This window comes from Hirundo rustica, chromosome 6 (genome assembly GCF_015227805.2).
Source record: "Hirundo rustica isolate bHirRus1 chromosome 6, bHirRus1.pri.v3, whole genome shotgun sequence".
NCBI lineage: Eukaryota > Metazoa > Chordata > Aves > Passeriformes > Hirundinidae > Hirundo > Hirundo rustica.
In genome coordinates this window covers 25,400,711-25,417,793 of record NC_053455.1, presented here as the reverse complement: position 1 = coordinate 25,417,793, position 17,083 = coordinate 25,400,711, and the positions used below count along the sequence as shown (strand labels likewise).

Here is a 17,083-nt window from a genome sequence, read left to right as displayed (position 1 = left end):
AATACTCAGGCATGAAAAGAACGTGACTCAACACCCTTATATGATGCAGGAAGAAATCTGGTGCCGGTTTGTGTATGGTGCTATCTGAGCTACCTTAGTTCTTCGAACTACTAGAATACACCCTGTCTCTATGTGATCAAAAATATGTCTCCAGAGAGCAGAGAAATGCTTGCTTAAGAAGCTTTAACATGAAAAGAACCTGGGAACCCTCTGTCTTTTCTATGTGGTTCAGACTCCCAGAGGCCATAGTCTACCTCCTTGTTATGGGAAGCGTATTCAAAATATTATTTTTGCTATATACTGAAACTCTTTCATGGATATGCAAAATACAATTGCAGATCCATATTTTAAGCAATCATTTTCTCCCTAAATTTAAATAAACATGCTTGAAGATATCTAATACTAAAACAAAATTGTACTTTATTGACAACATGCTCATGACAATTTTTCTCCTAGGAAAAACAGGCATGATATAGACATATTAAATGTCAATACTGGAGTCAGGAAGTTAAGTGTGCTGCAATTCCCTACTGCTAGTGTTAAGTAAGACTGTGTTTATACTAATTCAATGTTTTGCAAAACACAGTTCTCAATATTCAGGCATTTAATTTTAAGGTAATATGTTGTAGTGTTTTATTTAAAATAACTGAAAGTTTCAATTAAAAAAAATACTTACTTGAATAATTCTTAAAGGTGAATCAGCTTGATACAGTTGAAGTCTATGTACATAATGTATCAGCATGTTCAGCATACTGCAGGCAACTTGGGCCACTGTTTTATTCGGAAACTAGAAAAGAGAAACACAGCACAGTAACAATGACAAAATGATTTCATGTAAGAGTACATTAGGTGGTAAGGTGGGCACAAATTTCACTAGTAGTTTCATACATATAGTTCCTTAAGTATCTATTTACCAGAGGAACAGAATTAAATGTTACAAAACTCAAAAGGAATGATTTTATATTCGTAAACAAATGTTAGCAGCTAACACCAAAGTTTTGGGTCAGACATTTAGTGACCTGTACATCAGAAAGGGGAGAGGTGTCTCCCAACTAAGTCGGACTAGTTAGTACAATATCACAAAGCCAGGAAAAAAGAACTAATTTCTTGTTACCTTAATGATTATTAATATTAATGAATCACTGCAAAGCCCCCCAAGGATCCAGTTCTTTAATCAGAGGTCTTTACTGAGAATCAAGGCAGGTGAAGAGCCACATGCCCAAAATGCAGCCTGTAGTACTAAACATGAGATGAACTGTTCTGCTACATGCCAGCAACTGCCCAGCACATGTTTGAATGGAAATAAATTCACCTTGGCTTCTGTGCTTAACTCTGCTTTTCTTTTAAAGGCAGGAGAAGGTTGCTGCTCTGGAGCCTGCCTTCCACAGTTACAGGCTGGTCAAAGCAGAAGGGAACACATTTTGTACAATTCCCAGTCTTAGGGGGGAATGTACACTCTGTTCTACACTCCTAAGTGGGAAAACATAAAAATTAAAAGAAAGGGATGTGTTTCCCTACATTGTTATTGCGCAAGACACGTAACTGAGTTTTCTACCTTCACTGCACTTGCTCTAAAAAATTAAGGTGTGCAGCAAATGACAAGGACAAAGTTAATATTACAAGTGAATTCCTGCATTATTAAGAAAGTAGTTTACTTGTTTCAAGCTCACTATATTCAGCACTGAAGCTGTCACAGATATGTGCTGCAAGACGGCTTTCTACTTTGAACTCAGAAAAGGGCAATTATGCTGTAAAAATATTAAGATGTAATTTCTTGGCTTCATAGGCTTTTTTCTTACTCAGACCAGTTCTATTAACCCTCCAGGGAGGGATGCATCTCACAAAACTTAAAACCTCCAAAGCTTTAAGGAAGCTTAAATGCCTGGGCAATGAAGCCAGAGGAGAAAATAAAGATTTTAGAATAAAATTTTTGAATGGCAAAAATTTAACTGAAAATGCACTGTTCTAGGTCAGTGCTTCTTATCAAAGCAGAGATATAAATTTTTACATTTAAAGTCTTGAAAATAAATGGTACAAGCAAAAGGAAAAGTCTGGAGTACAAAGGTTTAATTAACTTTTTTTTTTTTTTTTTTTTTTTTTTTTTTTTTTGGTGGTATCTATGTAAGCAGAAAGAAAGACTACGAATGGCTCCTGCAAGTCATCCAGGGAGATGGAAACTGGAGTACACAACGGGTAGTTAATTCTTGTTCTGACTTTCTCTGTTTCTCAGTGGATGCAGATTCATGTTATTGTTGGCTTTTAGCTCAAAACAGTAAAGATCTCACATCTCCAAATCTTCACAGACTTTATGACAAGAGTATAATTACTTTTTTATCCCTCATGAGAAAGCCTCTCCCCATGCTGTGAAAGTACTTTGTAAGAGCACAGTAAGCAGGGTAGAGATTCTAATGCTCAAACTTGAGTGGCAACCAAAAAAAAAAAAAAAAAAAAAAAGAACTGAAAGCGTGACAATTTGATGACAGAAGAGATCAAATCCAGATTACTCAAAACACCTTAACAAGCTTGCATGAAAACCCCAAAATCACTGGAGAAGAAAAATGGGGTGGACAAATTTGGGTAGCTTAATACAGAGAATCCAGATCACTGAAAGTAAGAAAAAATTACCTGAGAAAAAGACTTGGAGAATTTTCAGAGTCACTGAATAATCAGCCATTCACTACTTAAAATCAGAAAGCATTTCTTTCGTAAATTTCTAACCTTTTTTTTCTAAAGAGGCTCTAAAATGAAGATGAATGATTAATTTTTAAGGCTGGTTTACACGAATCAGTTAACCTCTTTTTCTCCTCCGGATGAAGAGAGGGTTGGTTTTTTTATTATTAATATAATAAAGAAACAAAAGTAAGCGGAGACATAAATTCCACATAAAGTGTATAAAGTAATGAATATGTATAAATTTAAAATCTAATCTTGCATACTTAATTTTTTTTTTTTTTTCCATGGGAAGAGCATCTAGGAGGAAATTTTGATCAAGAATATGGGGGTTGGCTGAAACAGATCAAATCCTGCATCTGCTTCAGAAAGCTGCCCTAGCATGGTCAATATATCACACTTCAAAAAAATGCTGTCGCTAGGGTAGAGTTAATTTCCTTTCAGTAGCTGTTGCAGTGGGTTTGGTGGGGGTTTTTTTTTGGTTTTTTGGGGTTTTTTTTGTGTTTTTTTTTTTAATGTTGTTCTTCTCTCCTGTGAGACGGTAAGCACAAGAAACTGGGTGGGAGCCATGGCTGGGATGGATGACCAGAACTGACCAAAGGGATATTGCACACCGTAGAACATCATGCCCAGCACACAGACTGGGGGAAGTTATCTGGAAAGGCGGTCAGTCTGTGTTGGGAAGAGGATATCAGTCAGTAGGTGGTAAGCAAATGCATTGCACATCACTTGGGCTTTTTTTTTCTTTCTCTTTTTATTATCATTATTATAATTTACCATTATTAGGCCGTTTTACTTTGCTTTTGATTATTAAACTGTTCTCATCTCAACATACAAGTTCTGCCTTTATTTTCCTGGCCATTCCACTGCTGTGGGTAGAAGATGGAATGAGTGGCTGCATGGTGCTTAACTTCCAGCTGAGCTAAAATCATGCAAACGCTCTGGCACCTTAGAACAGACAGTTATGAGAGCTGTGGGTTCTGGAAGGACATTTTCCTGAACTCAAGTAGCCTCACTGACTACATGTCAGATAATGAAACAATTCACCCCTTTCAAGTCAGTCATTTTGTTCTGACTTCTTTCAAAAGAACCTTCAGAGGTGGCATGGAGACACCTGTATGATGCCATAAACATTCCCCTTGCCATTCTCTGTCTCTGGAAAATGTCCTATATATGTCCTATATATGTTATAAAGCATATGAATTCACCACTTTTATATTTAGTAGTGTAGACTGTGGACATAATTTTTGAGAAGTTACTTGATGGGGGGAAAAATAAGATGCCAATGAAGTGGCACTTTGCCTGTTTCCCAACTTTCAGTGTTTTTCTTGGAAAGGTAGACTTACCATAATGTTCATCTTTGTAAGGGTCCATTCTTTCTGGATGTTAAATCAGGAATTTAACCTTGTCCATACTTGAAAATAACCTATTGTTTAGCACTCATTCAACTAAGTCTGTACAACACAATTTTGTGATGTATCTGGAGCACTTTTGAGAAAAGCAGAATAAAATCATAGGTCTGGATGGCTGGTTAGGATCCTTTGTGCTCAAGCTCCAGCAGAGGTTAATGTAGACGGAGCGGTATTGCCACACAGCTGGGAGAAGCACTAGTTATATCCAAAGTGAGCTGCTGAACTGCAGATCTGAATATGCTTCTGGTATTTCAAAAATAAGCATGTAATTGCTGCTAGCATTTCTATTCAATACTACTTGTTCAATTGAACTTATCAGTAAGTTGGACTAGGCCTATAGCTCCCTACCTCATTCATTTCTCCTGAAAAAAGAAAATAATCCGTTCAAATCCATTCTGGGAGTTCAAACCTCTGACTACTTGGTAGCCAGGAGATTGCTTAGGTAACAAATTAGAGCTAATTTATTTCTCCCATGACACATTAATGAACTTTTCATTTCATTATTAAACTCAATTGTGAATGTATACCATTGCTCAGAACTGGAAAAAAATACAATGTGCACTAGATGGTTCTGCCAACAAAAAGCAAAGCAAAGTGGAAATATAAAGATCTTTGTTTTCTCATTCAAAAGGTAATTTACGTTTAATATAAATGAGATACAAATAATTGGTTTAATAAATACGTCAGAGAAAAAGAACATAAATCACTGTGAATTTCAGGATTAAAAATAGTTCAAATATTGATGAATTGAAGCAGCAAGATAAAAACATCATTAGCCTTATACCAAACTTGCACAGGAACTTGATAAAATGCAAAAGTTAAGCGTTATTAAAAACCAATGGGAAAACCTTGGAAGAGGGCATTAGTGGAGCTGCAAAGAATGAATGTGATTTTGCAAAACAGGAAATTGCAATTTAGAGTCTAATATTAAAAGCCCTGCAGCTACCTTATACAGAGACTCAAATCCTGTTCACAGGATGTGAGCAGCTGATCTGCTAAGATATTTTTGAGATTCCCGTTGCTTGAAAGAACATAATAATCCCCAACATCCGACAGAAGTCATATGTAACAGGTGTACACTCCAATTTTGATTAATCTGTATATGCAGAAAGACTAGACTATGAATAGAATTTTGATGCAAACAAAAAGCACATAGAAAGGTTCTGAAGAAAAACTGGAAAGCATTTATAAAGTTGAAGCTATTGCTCACAAACATGCTAATTTGAAAACTGCTCAAAACCAAGACATTTTTACTAATATTCCAATTATTCTATAATATAAGAACAAATGGAGAAAGATTTTAGAAAGTAGGGAAACAAAAATGAAAGAAAAGCCAAAAGTATGCAGCTCTTGGAATAAGCATAGAAAAGGACTCTGCCACAGCAAATTAAACATTCCCAGTGCTTCCGTATAGTATAAGTACTTCCAACCACTGTAAGTACTCTGCATTTCTCACTAAATAACTGGCCAGGGCTAAGAAGCAATATTGCATAATTCAATGGCTTGATTTCAGAAGTGAACACGCATAGAATATTAGGAGAATACCATGGTAGGTTAGAGTGGCTAGTGGTATATATTAAAATAAAAATCCACTATCTCATCCCCCAGCACACCATTCTCTCCAAATTTAAAGAAGGGTAAAGAACTTTTGACATTCCAGAGATCTACTCATTAAATTGAGTTCTCTCTTATGTAAGGATGGTAAATGAGACTGTGAAGTAAGGATGCTAAAATGTCATTGTGACTTTGAAAATGTAAAGTATCTTTACACATAAAGGGAAGATAGATGGTAAAAATTGAATTTTCTCACCTTTAAAGAAACACAAATCACGTTCAGCGCTTCCTTGATCTGAGGATGATGTGATTCATGGACTAGCTCCTCACAGATCCAAATACCAAGGCTGCAAAGAGCAACACATCTGTAAAACGATATTAGAGGACAAGTTATTGAGAAATATTCTACAGGAATGTGCAATTTTTATGATTTGTTATGTTTTGCTAAAGACATTTAACAACAAATATGTTTTTAATATTTCCAAAACAACTGCACAAAAGCCTTTATAGCACTGTAACTTATTTAAAAATGAGCAAGAAATCCAAAGTATGCTGGTGAAGGCAGAGGAAAGGGCAGAGGAAGCACCCATCTGAAAAAGCAACTGAAAAATTCAGAAGACATCTAGAACCTTTGTGTTTCTATGTGTGTTTTGATTAAAAATATTATCTGAAATCAATGCATGGGAAATTCTTATATTTTCTTAAGACAAAGCAAAAACTGTGGTGCAGGCTTCCTCCTCAACACAAGAGGTTGCTCAGATTTAGAACGACTGAGACACAGAGGTGAGAGGGGAATGTTTCTCATAGACATTCCCATTGTTTTAGATGGACAATAAACAAGGAAGACTAGAGGAGGTGTAAATAAATCCTAGAGACAGTATACATATCGTGATTAGTACATCAACTTTTGTTGTTTCTTCATTTAAAATCAGGAAACAGAAAAGAAGTGTAAAGATAAAGAGTATTTAGATATATGTGTTCAAATCAGCAGATGGATGAAATTTTGTTCAGAAATATTAAAGAGCTAGCTTAAGCAATCTCTGAGCCATTGGTTATTTTCTTCAGGAACACAGTCTGCAAACACTTTGGAAACAACTTCAGAATTCAAAATCCTGGATAAAGTTGGAGAGAAATCCAAAATTGACAAGAAGAAAGCTGGTCATGAGACCTGCAATGCATTGCATCTGGGAAGGAAAAATTGTAGGCTAGAATAGAAACAGAAGTGGCTATGAAGCCTGTGCTGTAGAAAAAGGATTTTAAGGCTACACAGAATCACAAAAATGCTTACAGACAGAGAAAACACATACAAGACTTAATTGCACATTATAAAGTACATTATAAAGTAGGGTAAAACCACCCTACTTTGTACATTGTGACTGAAAGAAAAACTGCAAAATGGAGAGTGTTATGCCTTTTAGAAAGCAGTTTTGTAACACAAAAAAATAAATTAATGTGATCTCCAGCTATTCCCCCTTTCCCTAAGCTGAGAAATATAATCAGCTCTAGTGAAGAAAGAGGTAAGTGGGCTGATGAAAACTGCTCTTGGTTTTCCAGCAAAATATTTCAAGGTTCAATAAGCTGATCTTTCCAGGTTTGTAGTTTCTCAGGTATGTAGTTCTAGTATTTTTAAGAGACAATAGATTAGTTGGACATATTTATTCACTCTTTCCAAATATATAAGTTACACAAATAACGCTCTTCCTTGGTAGGCATTAGATTCCTGTTCCAATCCCATACACAGGACTGTGTAACTGTGTAACTGAATGCTTCCGAAGATGTGTACGGAGGAACAAAATCCTAAGCAAATTAAGAAACAGAAGAGAAAACTGTAACTCTCTGAAGTAGTTTATTTGATGAAGATGCTTAGGTTTAAGCATCAGAGCAACCATTCCTAGTTTAATGCTTAGCTCAGTTTTTTCTGCTTCTTGTCTATACCATAAAGAAGGGCTCATGTACACTGGACTGTTTTTGTTTGTCAAATTAAATCATGTGATCTAATAAAAAATAACTATCCCTCCGTCATAAATAATCTTGTCCTAATCAAAGTAAAAAAATGCTTCTCTAGTCCAGAAAACCCCTGAGCTGAACACCAGCGTAGGCTGAGAAAGCTGATTCTCTTACCCTTATTTACACTCTTTCCTATAAACCACTATAATAGAAAGAACACTGGACTAGACCAGCCCAGTTTGTTCATTTAATATCTCTATTACAAACAATTTTGAATTGTCACAGTTGTGACAGTGGTGAAGAAAACCATTAATAAAATGCAACAAACTTTTACTTTGAGCTCTCTAATATGTTCACCTCGAAACACTAATAAAGAATAGAATCTATTGATGTTGAAGCTCTTTTTGTATGACCTACCGTGCAGGACCAGATGGCTCCTCTCTTGCCGAACTTAATACAGTTTTAATTATGAGTTCCTAGAATGAAGAGAAAATACTCACTGAATCACATATAACTCCATGACAGAAAGCATCAAAATACTATAGCATATTGCTTAGCTGAGTCTCTATGTTGTGGTTAGATAAACTGTTTGCTTACCACTACTCCAAATATCTAGCCTGTCCCAGATACCCATTACTCTGCCACCTCAAGAATACGTCACTGTCCTAATTTCTGCTGATGAGTCATTTATCCAATTCTAGTCAAAACATTTCCATAAAATATCAAGAAACAGTAAAGGATGCCCTGAAGCTATCTTGAGTAATGCTGAAGGGTATGACAGAAAGAATCTTTTACTTTGAGGTTTAAACAAGCTCTTAAAAAATTTAATTGATTTTAAAAGTATTTTCAACTAATTGCAGAATAAGTGCCTACAGTGCCTTAAGAATGCTCTCAAGAAGAATTTTGACTCAACTACAGTGAAATGTCCTTAAAGGTGTAGGCTGCCCTCAATACAATCCAAGTAAAAGCCCCTAGGAACACAGGCAGATGTCACCAGTTTTGAAAGAAATAAAATTGTCTTAATAAATTAAAAAATGAATCCTAAAGTCTCAATCTTATTGTCTCAGCTAATTAAATCTGTGATACCTGCAAATAGCCCTAGTGAGAGGAGGCTTGAAAGGGCGAGATAATGTATCATTTCCTTCTACAAACTTAAGAAAACACTTTATTATTAAGTCAATAGCAATTATAATGTATGTTTAGAAGTACAAAGTTTGACAAGACTTTATGGGATCTTGAATCTTACAATCTATTTGAATTTACTTTTGAAAAACTTCAGGATCTTAAAATCTTAGTATTTTCTGCAAAAAGCACAATATTAAACATATATTTGGTAACAGAATACTAGCCAAATATTCTTAAAGTTCCTACCTTAACATCTGTAAACTGAGACACAGCAATGTCAGGAATATTTGGGTGAAGAGCTGGTAGTTCACGATATAAATTGGGAAAACAGACAAGAGATCCTAAAAGAACCTGTGCTTCAACTCTTGGTGCCTAAAAAAAAAGGAAAAAAAAGGTGGGGAGAAATATATATTCTTACTGCAATTTGGAAGATGACGTTTCTAGCTGCCTTAGAAGAGAACGATGGGTGAAATTATATGCAGCTATTTCCTTTCTCGTGGTAATTCTGAACCCCTGCAGAGCTGAGCAAACAGAGACCACAGCTCCTTGGATTGTTACTCATGCACACCCTAGCTCTCATTTTCCAGGACAGTCAAAAGGAGGCAGAAGAACTGCTAGGACTGCAGACTGAGCTGCTAACTGGGCTCCGGCCCTAGGTTCAGCTAATTGACCAGAATGTGGAAAACTACTAAATGTGACATGAGGCATTGCTGATACAGTGTAAGAAGCTGACAGAGGCTTCAGACAGAACCGTGAGGGAGGCTGGATTTCATAACTGGCTAGAGAGGGATTGATGGGAGAAACAGTCAAAATTCACAGACAGCTGGAAGAGACTATGGGGGATTTGAGAGAGTACAATATGCACGGCCAACAGTGCCCAGGTAATCACATCAGTATTACTATATAAGGCTGAACTTGCCTGAGTAACAAAATCAGAAGTGTGAAAAAAAATCCAAATAGTGCAAACACTAGCACATTTGAGTTCTCAAGCTTGATCATAAAAGTCATTCCATAGCAGAGATATGGAGGAATGAGTATATTTTTTTAAATGAAATCACAGTCAAAATGGACATTTACCTTAAAACGTCTTCAAGCACAGAAAAATGGCAGTCAGAATTTTTGTAACTCTGAAACAAGATTCTTTGCTTCAACAGTAATTTTTGCGTTCTTCACATATTTTCTGGAGAGGGATGTGTAGTGCTCTAGAATAAATCACTACCATTATCTGTATTTGATAACCACTATATTGAATTCTGGGATCAATTTAACACCCTAGTCATGGAAAAATATACTGCTCAGTATTCTCTCAAATTCTTCCTCGCCCATAAATGAGAATTAACTGATAAATACTTACATTGAGAAAAGAAGAAGCAGCCACTCTTCCTGCTGCTACAATGAAATCCATAATAAGCATGGTAGCACCAGGCAAACCAAGTGAAAAGAACTGAGGAGAGCAGTGCTTGATGATTGTATTGACAATATCCTCGCAGAAGGAAAAGGAAAAAAAGGAAGAGTATCAACACGAATCAAGATGAAAAAATGAATGAAAAAAGGCAGGTATTTATCAAAGGTAGAAAATAAAATTATGAGATAGAAAACTCATTGTGGCCAGTAAGACACTCATTAGTGAGAGCAGAGTAGCACAAAAAGATAAATTCCTTAAGTATACTCATATTAATGTAAGTAAAATTGGTATACTTTATAGATCAATTTAAGCTTGGACAATAGCTCATATAATGATTTACAGTCAGCTTTTACGAATTTTGTAGCTGATTAACCATTCATTTGAATAGGTACAGAAGAGATATAGTAAGATAATCAGCTATTATACAACTTAATCCTCTCCAGCAAGTAGTGTCTGACTATAACTTTAGAAAAGGTATCAGCATCTTCTGTATACCCATATGGAACCAAAATTTAAAGAACAATAATAAATAATGTTTAATAACATTTCTGGTATGCAGTTAGCACAGCATATTATGTTCTTGTAGACTTAGTGAGGCACTTTCAAAAATCATTGTACAATGTGCAACTTTTTCAAAAGTACTTGAAAAAGTATAAAATGCTTTAATTGTAAAAACAATCCCAAGTCTACAGATAGGCACCCCCTCCCCTTTTCTCCCTTGAATAATTCTCTATTAGTAATAATATCCAATTAAATGGCAGTATGTCCTAGGTGGATCTTCAATCCATCACGAAAAGCCGCATTAATGGCTGATAGAGGACAGAAACTGGAGATCTGTCCATAGTCATCTGTGGAATAATTCTGGACAAATTCTATTCTTCCCAGATAAAGAAAACTGGGTTGTTTGAACCTTTGATCTCCCCATGCCTATAATCATTCCTCAAAAAAGTTCACAAACCCAGCTTTTTTATGCTTCTGCAAACCTTTATAAAAGTATTTAGGCCATACAAAATTTTCAGGCTTCTTAATATCAAAACCTATGAAAAAGATCTACTCGCACTGATTAGATACGCTCAGTACATCTCAATTTGCTGGTTCCTATACTTGCTGTAGAAACAAAGTCCTCCAATGTAGTGAGCACAATTTACTAGCTAAACTGTTGCATCAGGGAGCAAGTAAGAAGAACAGTAGACTTTAGAGATCTGCTTCCTTCTCTTTCTTGCATACTTCAATCTGTAACATACAATCAATAAAAAATGAGAGAGTACCTTTTCTGTCCTCATATTTCCTTGAAACGGACTACAAAAAAAGCATTTCTGAATACAACCAAGAACATGAGGATCATTTATCAAAGTTTTCTTTTTATAAAAAGTATCAGTCACAGCACCAATTTCAAAAACAAAGTTAAATTACTCAGATGAAAATATATTGAGTATTTCTGAGAAGAGAATTTTATTTTCAGTCATAACATTTATATTATCTTGAATTTCATAATTAACTTACTTGATCAACATGAAGAAGTCCACAGTGCATTATATTGTAGAAATGAGTTAAAAAATCCCTGTTTGGAGAAACATCTTGTCTTCGTTTCATTGTCTTACAAATAAGCTTATAAGCATGTAGCTTTCCTTGTTTGTATTTATCGGTCAGCATTGTTGCCTACAGTTTTAGAACAATATTTATTATTCATAAATAAAAAAAATTACATTACACACTCTTCTACACTTACGTTAACTTTTATGTCCATTTCACAATTTAGTGCTCAAACTTACCTTGAAGAGCCATGGTGTTAGAATTCTCAGTGGTGGAATTAAAACTGGGGGAGATGGTGAAGTTAGATTGTCTGTTGAAATACCAAGATTGTCTCTTATCTGTGATTATTAAAAACAAACGAGAAAGAGAGTTATTTAAGGGAAATATATAAATATATTTTTTTGAAAATCCTGCCCAAACAGGTCAGGTTGGAGAAAAGGTCCAGTTTTTTTACCTTGGCCAGATTCTGCCACAGTTCACACAGATAATCAAAAACCTGGGCATGAATTTCTGGATCCATGATGCTGTTGACATCTCCCAGAATTCCTAGCATTCTCCTCCACATCACAGTAGCCACATCTGCGTGCCATCCTGTAAGTGTTCCCCCAGCCATCACACTGCAACATTCGGAGGGGAATTCACTAGTTTCTGTAACAGAAGAAAAAAAGTATAGTGAGATCTACCTCTCCAGAAAAGAAAAGTTCTGATACAATTATTAAATAATTTATCTTCTTAAAAGTGAATGATCAGGCTTTCAGAATAAGCTATTTTTACCCATTCAGCCACCTCAACACCGTATATGTTAAACTTTGTCTATTATAAACTCTGTTAGAGGAAGAATTGTTCTGCTTCTTATACTCTTTCATTAAAAAACATTTAAGGTCACTGCTGGAGCTCTAATACAGATCTGATGGACCTAGTAAGGCCACTCCTTTTATAAGTATTTTCTTAAATGCTTTAAAGTCAACAAATCTCCAGAACTCCACCTGGCTGCTTTCAAGTAAAATTATGTTTCAACTTTACATTTTTCCTAATAAAGACTATTTTTCTTAGAATCTATTAGGAAAGCATGTTTTTGCAAGTCAAAGAGAAAAGTGTGACTAAACTTGTCTCTGGCTATTGTCCTTTGAACAGTAAATTTGTATGAGTGGAGAGGTAACATTCAGTAACTTAGCACCACAGTCCTAACACCCACCTAGCTCTTTCCACAAATCAGTGCTATACAAATAAACATTCTTTTTTAGGTGGAAGATCCAGACTGTCCATATAGAAACCTTCAACAGATTATGATGGTTTAGGTTTAGTCCAGTCACACTTAACTACCTAAATAGCCACAAAAAAAAAAACTACATAATGAGCCAGTTTGAGTGCAGCAGGCATTCAGAATCTTCTTTCCACCCCCTCAGGTAGATAATTCACTGGGTTCTTCTGAAAATCTCATAGCTCCCACAGGCATACCAAATCAAAATTAAATCTGAATTCAGCCTAATCACATAGCCTCTTTTTTTTAACTTCTGGGCCACTGTGGTGGAGACACTATTGGTTTCTAGGCTGTAGATTTTAAAGTACAAAGCAAAATGATCTTTCTGTCCATCAGTAGGCTACTTGAAGAAATAGGGTCTGAAATACGTAGCAGACACTCTTTTGTTTGCATGAAACCAAATGCGGGAGAAATGTTCACACTGTATTTACAAAAAAACCGTATCTTAGAATTCAATAGCTAAGATAGTTGACTTAATTACAAATTGGTCTAAATATGAAAGGGAAATGAACCAAACTTGCAAGGAGAAATTATAAGATTACTGAAATTATGTCTTATTATTTGTACACCAATGATAAAACAGTCCATGGCAGGACCACATACTAGATTAGGCTGCCACAATTCTAAGCAACTAAAAGAACAATTATAAGTATGTGGACTATCAATCCACTGCCAAATATTACAATGAAATGCAGATTAAAATGAAAAAAGTTTTTGTTTGCTTTTAAAAGTAATCATTGTAAATAATTAGTTTTTGAAGTGCAAATGAAATAGCCTTTTACAGGATGGTTTACAACTCCATGTGATACTAGCTACTTCACTACATTGCATTAGAAAGAAAGAAAGAAAGAACAGGTTTTTATTTTCTATTCCAGATATTGCCTAGGTCATCTGGCGTCTGTAAAACAGAGTGGTGGAGCTTCTCATCCAGCTGCAGATCCTTCTGCTCAATATGATCTGCATGAAGAGTGGCAGGAGAGGGTGTCTGTGATCGGGATCCAAGAGCAGATTGGATTGGAGAAGCACTTTCAGAGCCTGCAAATGTAATTTTTAACAGTTACCTTAAAAGCCTTTTCTATTTTCTTGAGCTACTGAAATGTTGTCTAAATACACCATTAACAGAAAACTGAGCTGCTTTTATGTACCAAATTGGGCAAAGAAAAGATATAGAACAGTAAGCAGATCTCCTTGTGAGTGGTGTTCTGAAAGAAAATGAAGTACATGCAGAAAAGCTGAAAGATGAACATCAAAATCAGACAGGTAAGTGGACTAGCAGACCTCTATTTTAGGTCCAAATAATTCTAAATGTGTTTGTTTTGCAGCACTTTCAGTTTTTTGAACCAGTCAAACTTCTCATCACATTCCCTCACCTAAATTTCTCCCAAAATGCTTAAGCAAAACTTTTCCTGGAGCAAATGCTTTTCCAGGATTATAGGTGAATGCAAGTTAATTTATAAATAAAAACGCAAACCAGTAACTCAACCTTTGGTGTTTTTCTACTGATTGAGCTGAGAAAATCCATGTGACGGGAAAGTTGTGCATAGTTAGAGGAGTGTTATTTCCTTTAAAACAGGAAATCACAAGTGTCTGAATGACAGCGCTACAAAGGCATATTTCTGTGACAGTCTCTGAGCCACCTCTAGGCAATTATGTGGTCTCTACTGTGTGATCTGTGGAGAGGGAATAAGTAGCTGTACTTTTCTTCTGTACTAACTTATGTTTCAAATCCTGAATTTGTCAAAAGATCCTTATATATAGCGGAGTTGAGCTGGAACAGTCACACAGCGGACAAAAAGAGGACAAATATTCACTACAGACTTTCCTACATATCTGCACATGTTAAAATGGAAGAATTCCTATTAATTTTAATTCTTAGATAAACGTAACAGGGGCACAAAAATATTATGTGTAAAGTTCAGTATTAGTGATAAAGTGAACTTTAGGGACAGCATTGAAAAGTGAGTCTTTTAAATACTAATTTCTCCAAATTATTGTCAGAATAATGGAAGAACATTTCTCATTGGAGAGAAGTGTTCTTTCTTATAAAGAGAATAAACTGTTTAAAGAATTTGACAGAAATTGTTATTACTGTTATCAAAACAGAAATTGCAGTAAACAATCTTTATTACGTTGTTAAACTGCAAAGGTCTCTATCTCCTTTAAATGGCTAAGACAATGAAGCTTTTACTATCAATTTAAATCAACACCTCTATGCAGGATAGAGGGACACTACTGCTTCACTCACAGGCTATTGTTTCATGTGACTAGGAAGGATCCTTGCTTGCTATTGACCACTAGTTTTCCACACACAGAGAGAAAGTAAAAGACACCCTTTTTAAAGATGTTCAAGGGAAGTATTTTCTAACTTAATTTCCATTCTGCTTATTAGTTGGGGACAGATGAAAGTAGTTCAAAAAAAGGACCAAGAAAGGGTGACGGGAAGAGAAAAATTGAGAGGGAGTGGGATAGAGAGGGACAGAAAGTGAATGAGATGGAAAGAAAGAGTAGACAGGGGAAGACAGGGAGCAGAGGAAGGAGGGAAAGAAATCTTCATGTGATGGAAAAGAAGGGACAGAAACAATTATGGGAAGTTTGCAGAACTACAGGAATCTGTCATTAAAAGATACTCCAGCATATGTGGATCCAACTTTGACTGAGACTCCCATGGGCACCACTTGTTCCAGGACTAGTAAATAGCAGCCAATAGCCAACTTTATTATTTACTTAGAATATGATGTAATGCCCATATACCAAAAAGAAATTATCCTCCCAAAACCCTTCAGATTTAGAAAGAGTAGTTTTCTGATCAGCGGAACTACTAAAAACTTGTTTGTTATGAGTGTGTTTTGAGGTTGAGTTTCGGCACTGATTTGCTGGCATCTAATATAGTGAAATTTACATTCCAGCTCCCATCATGAGAGTCTGCATACATGCAGTTTTCACTAGATATCTGCCTATCTTTCATAAAACATCAAAGAAAATAACATCCTTCTTTTTTCTTATATGTCAATTTAGCAAAAATTGGACAATAGGCTCCAATATTGTTGGGTGCATGGAACAGTCAGAGACAGACAAAACAACTGCACAAGTATTGTTTCCTCAGGAAACCCAGCTAAATGCAGGTGACACACAAGAACTGCCTCTCTAAAACAGTAGCTCAAACAAGAAGAACTAACCACAATCTCTCAATGAACAATTCAGTCACTAATTGCAATCTTATCAATTCAATTGTAGAGCATGCTTGGATGAAAATACCAAACAGTAATGACGTTATTAACATATAAAAACATACAAACAAACAGAAAAAGAACAGATCTACAACAAGGACTTTCAACAAGCACACAGCAAAGAGAAAAATGAAGAGAACACAAGTCAAGCTGAACGCTGTGGAACAAGCTGAACAATAATGTCCATGAAAGCTAATACCCTGGTTCCTTCAGGAGAAGGGCAGCTTTAAAAAGTGAAAATTAGTGCAGAGGAAGTAAAGATGTCTTTCCATATCTCTGAAAATGCAGTACTTGATTTCTAACAGGGAACAAGACACAATATATAGGTATAAGCTTTCACAGAAATACAGGTATTTGTTGCAACTTGTCACTTGTTACAACTAGGGTTGTAACAGGAATGGTAGTGTATAACAGCTGTGGAACGAGGAATATGAAAATGACTATGGACATCTTTACTTCTCAAGTACAAAACCTGACAAAAGACCATTCTTTCAGATCATCCTCATAGAGAAGTATTCTCTCTTTCAGACAGGAGCCCATTCAGTATTGGTTAGCTGCATCACTTTTCAGTTATACATATAGAAAGTGATGTTACATGGCCAAATAATTAACATTTTGCATAATAAAACCTCTCAGTTACACAACAGACAATATAAAAGAGATATTAAGATGGATGCATATAGAGGAATCCCAAGACACTTTAGTGTGATACACTGAATTGAACAAGCACTGTGCATACCTTCCAAAGCAAAAACATTTCATGAAAATTAATTATTTAACTACGAGTAACAGGACACTTGTCAGAGATCTAGCATACATTGTGTAGTAAGAGTTCCTCCTTAGAAATTGTATAGATTTTCTCATGAAGGGTTTAAAATAGATTCAGGACCACGGGTAATTAAGTCAGACAAAGGTTTTCCACTTACATTGTTTCACATATTACTTTTCA

At 35.6% G+C, this 17,083-nt stretch overlaps 1 protein-coding gene across 11 annotated transcripts in view; it reads right to left on the bottom strand.

Moving 5' to 3' along the window:
- Nucleotides 1-17,083, bottom strand: part of RALGAPA1 (Ral GTPase activating protein catalytic subunit alpha 1) — a 133,055-nt gene that overhangs the window by 61,326 nt on the left and 54,646 nt on the right. For 9 of the 11 annotated variants that reach the window (XM_040067654.1, XM_040067658.2, XM_040067657.2 and 6 more), the window contains 9 exons: nt 13,790-13,942; nt 12,101-12,294; nt 11,886-11,984; nt 11,617-11,772; nt 10,063-10,191; nt 8,955-9,080; nt 8,001-8,059; nt 5,893-6,001; nt 677-787 (listed from right to left, as the gene is read on the bottom strand). In XM_040067654.1, coding sequence (XP_039923588.1) covers nt 677-787; nt 5,893-6,001; nt 8,001-8,059; nt 8,955-9,080; nt 10,063-10,191; nt 11,617-11,772; nt 11,886-11,984; nt 12,101-12,294; nt 13,790-13,942 — 1,136 coding nt within the window. The remainder of the gene's footprint in view (nt 1-676; nt 788-5,892; nt 6,002-8,000; nt 8,060-8,954; nt 9,081-10,062; nt 10,192-11,616; nt 11,773-11,885; nt 11,985-12,100; nt 12,295-13,789; nt 13,943-17,083) is intronic. The other 2 variants (XM_040067660.2, XM_040067671.2) reach the window with 1 other exon arrangement.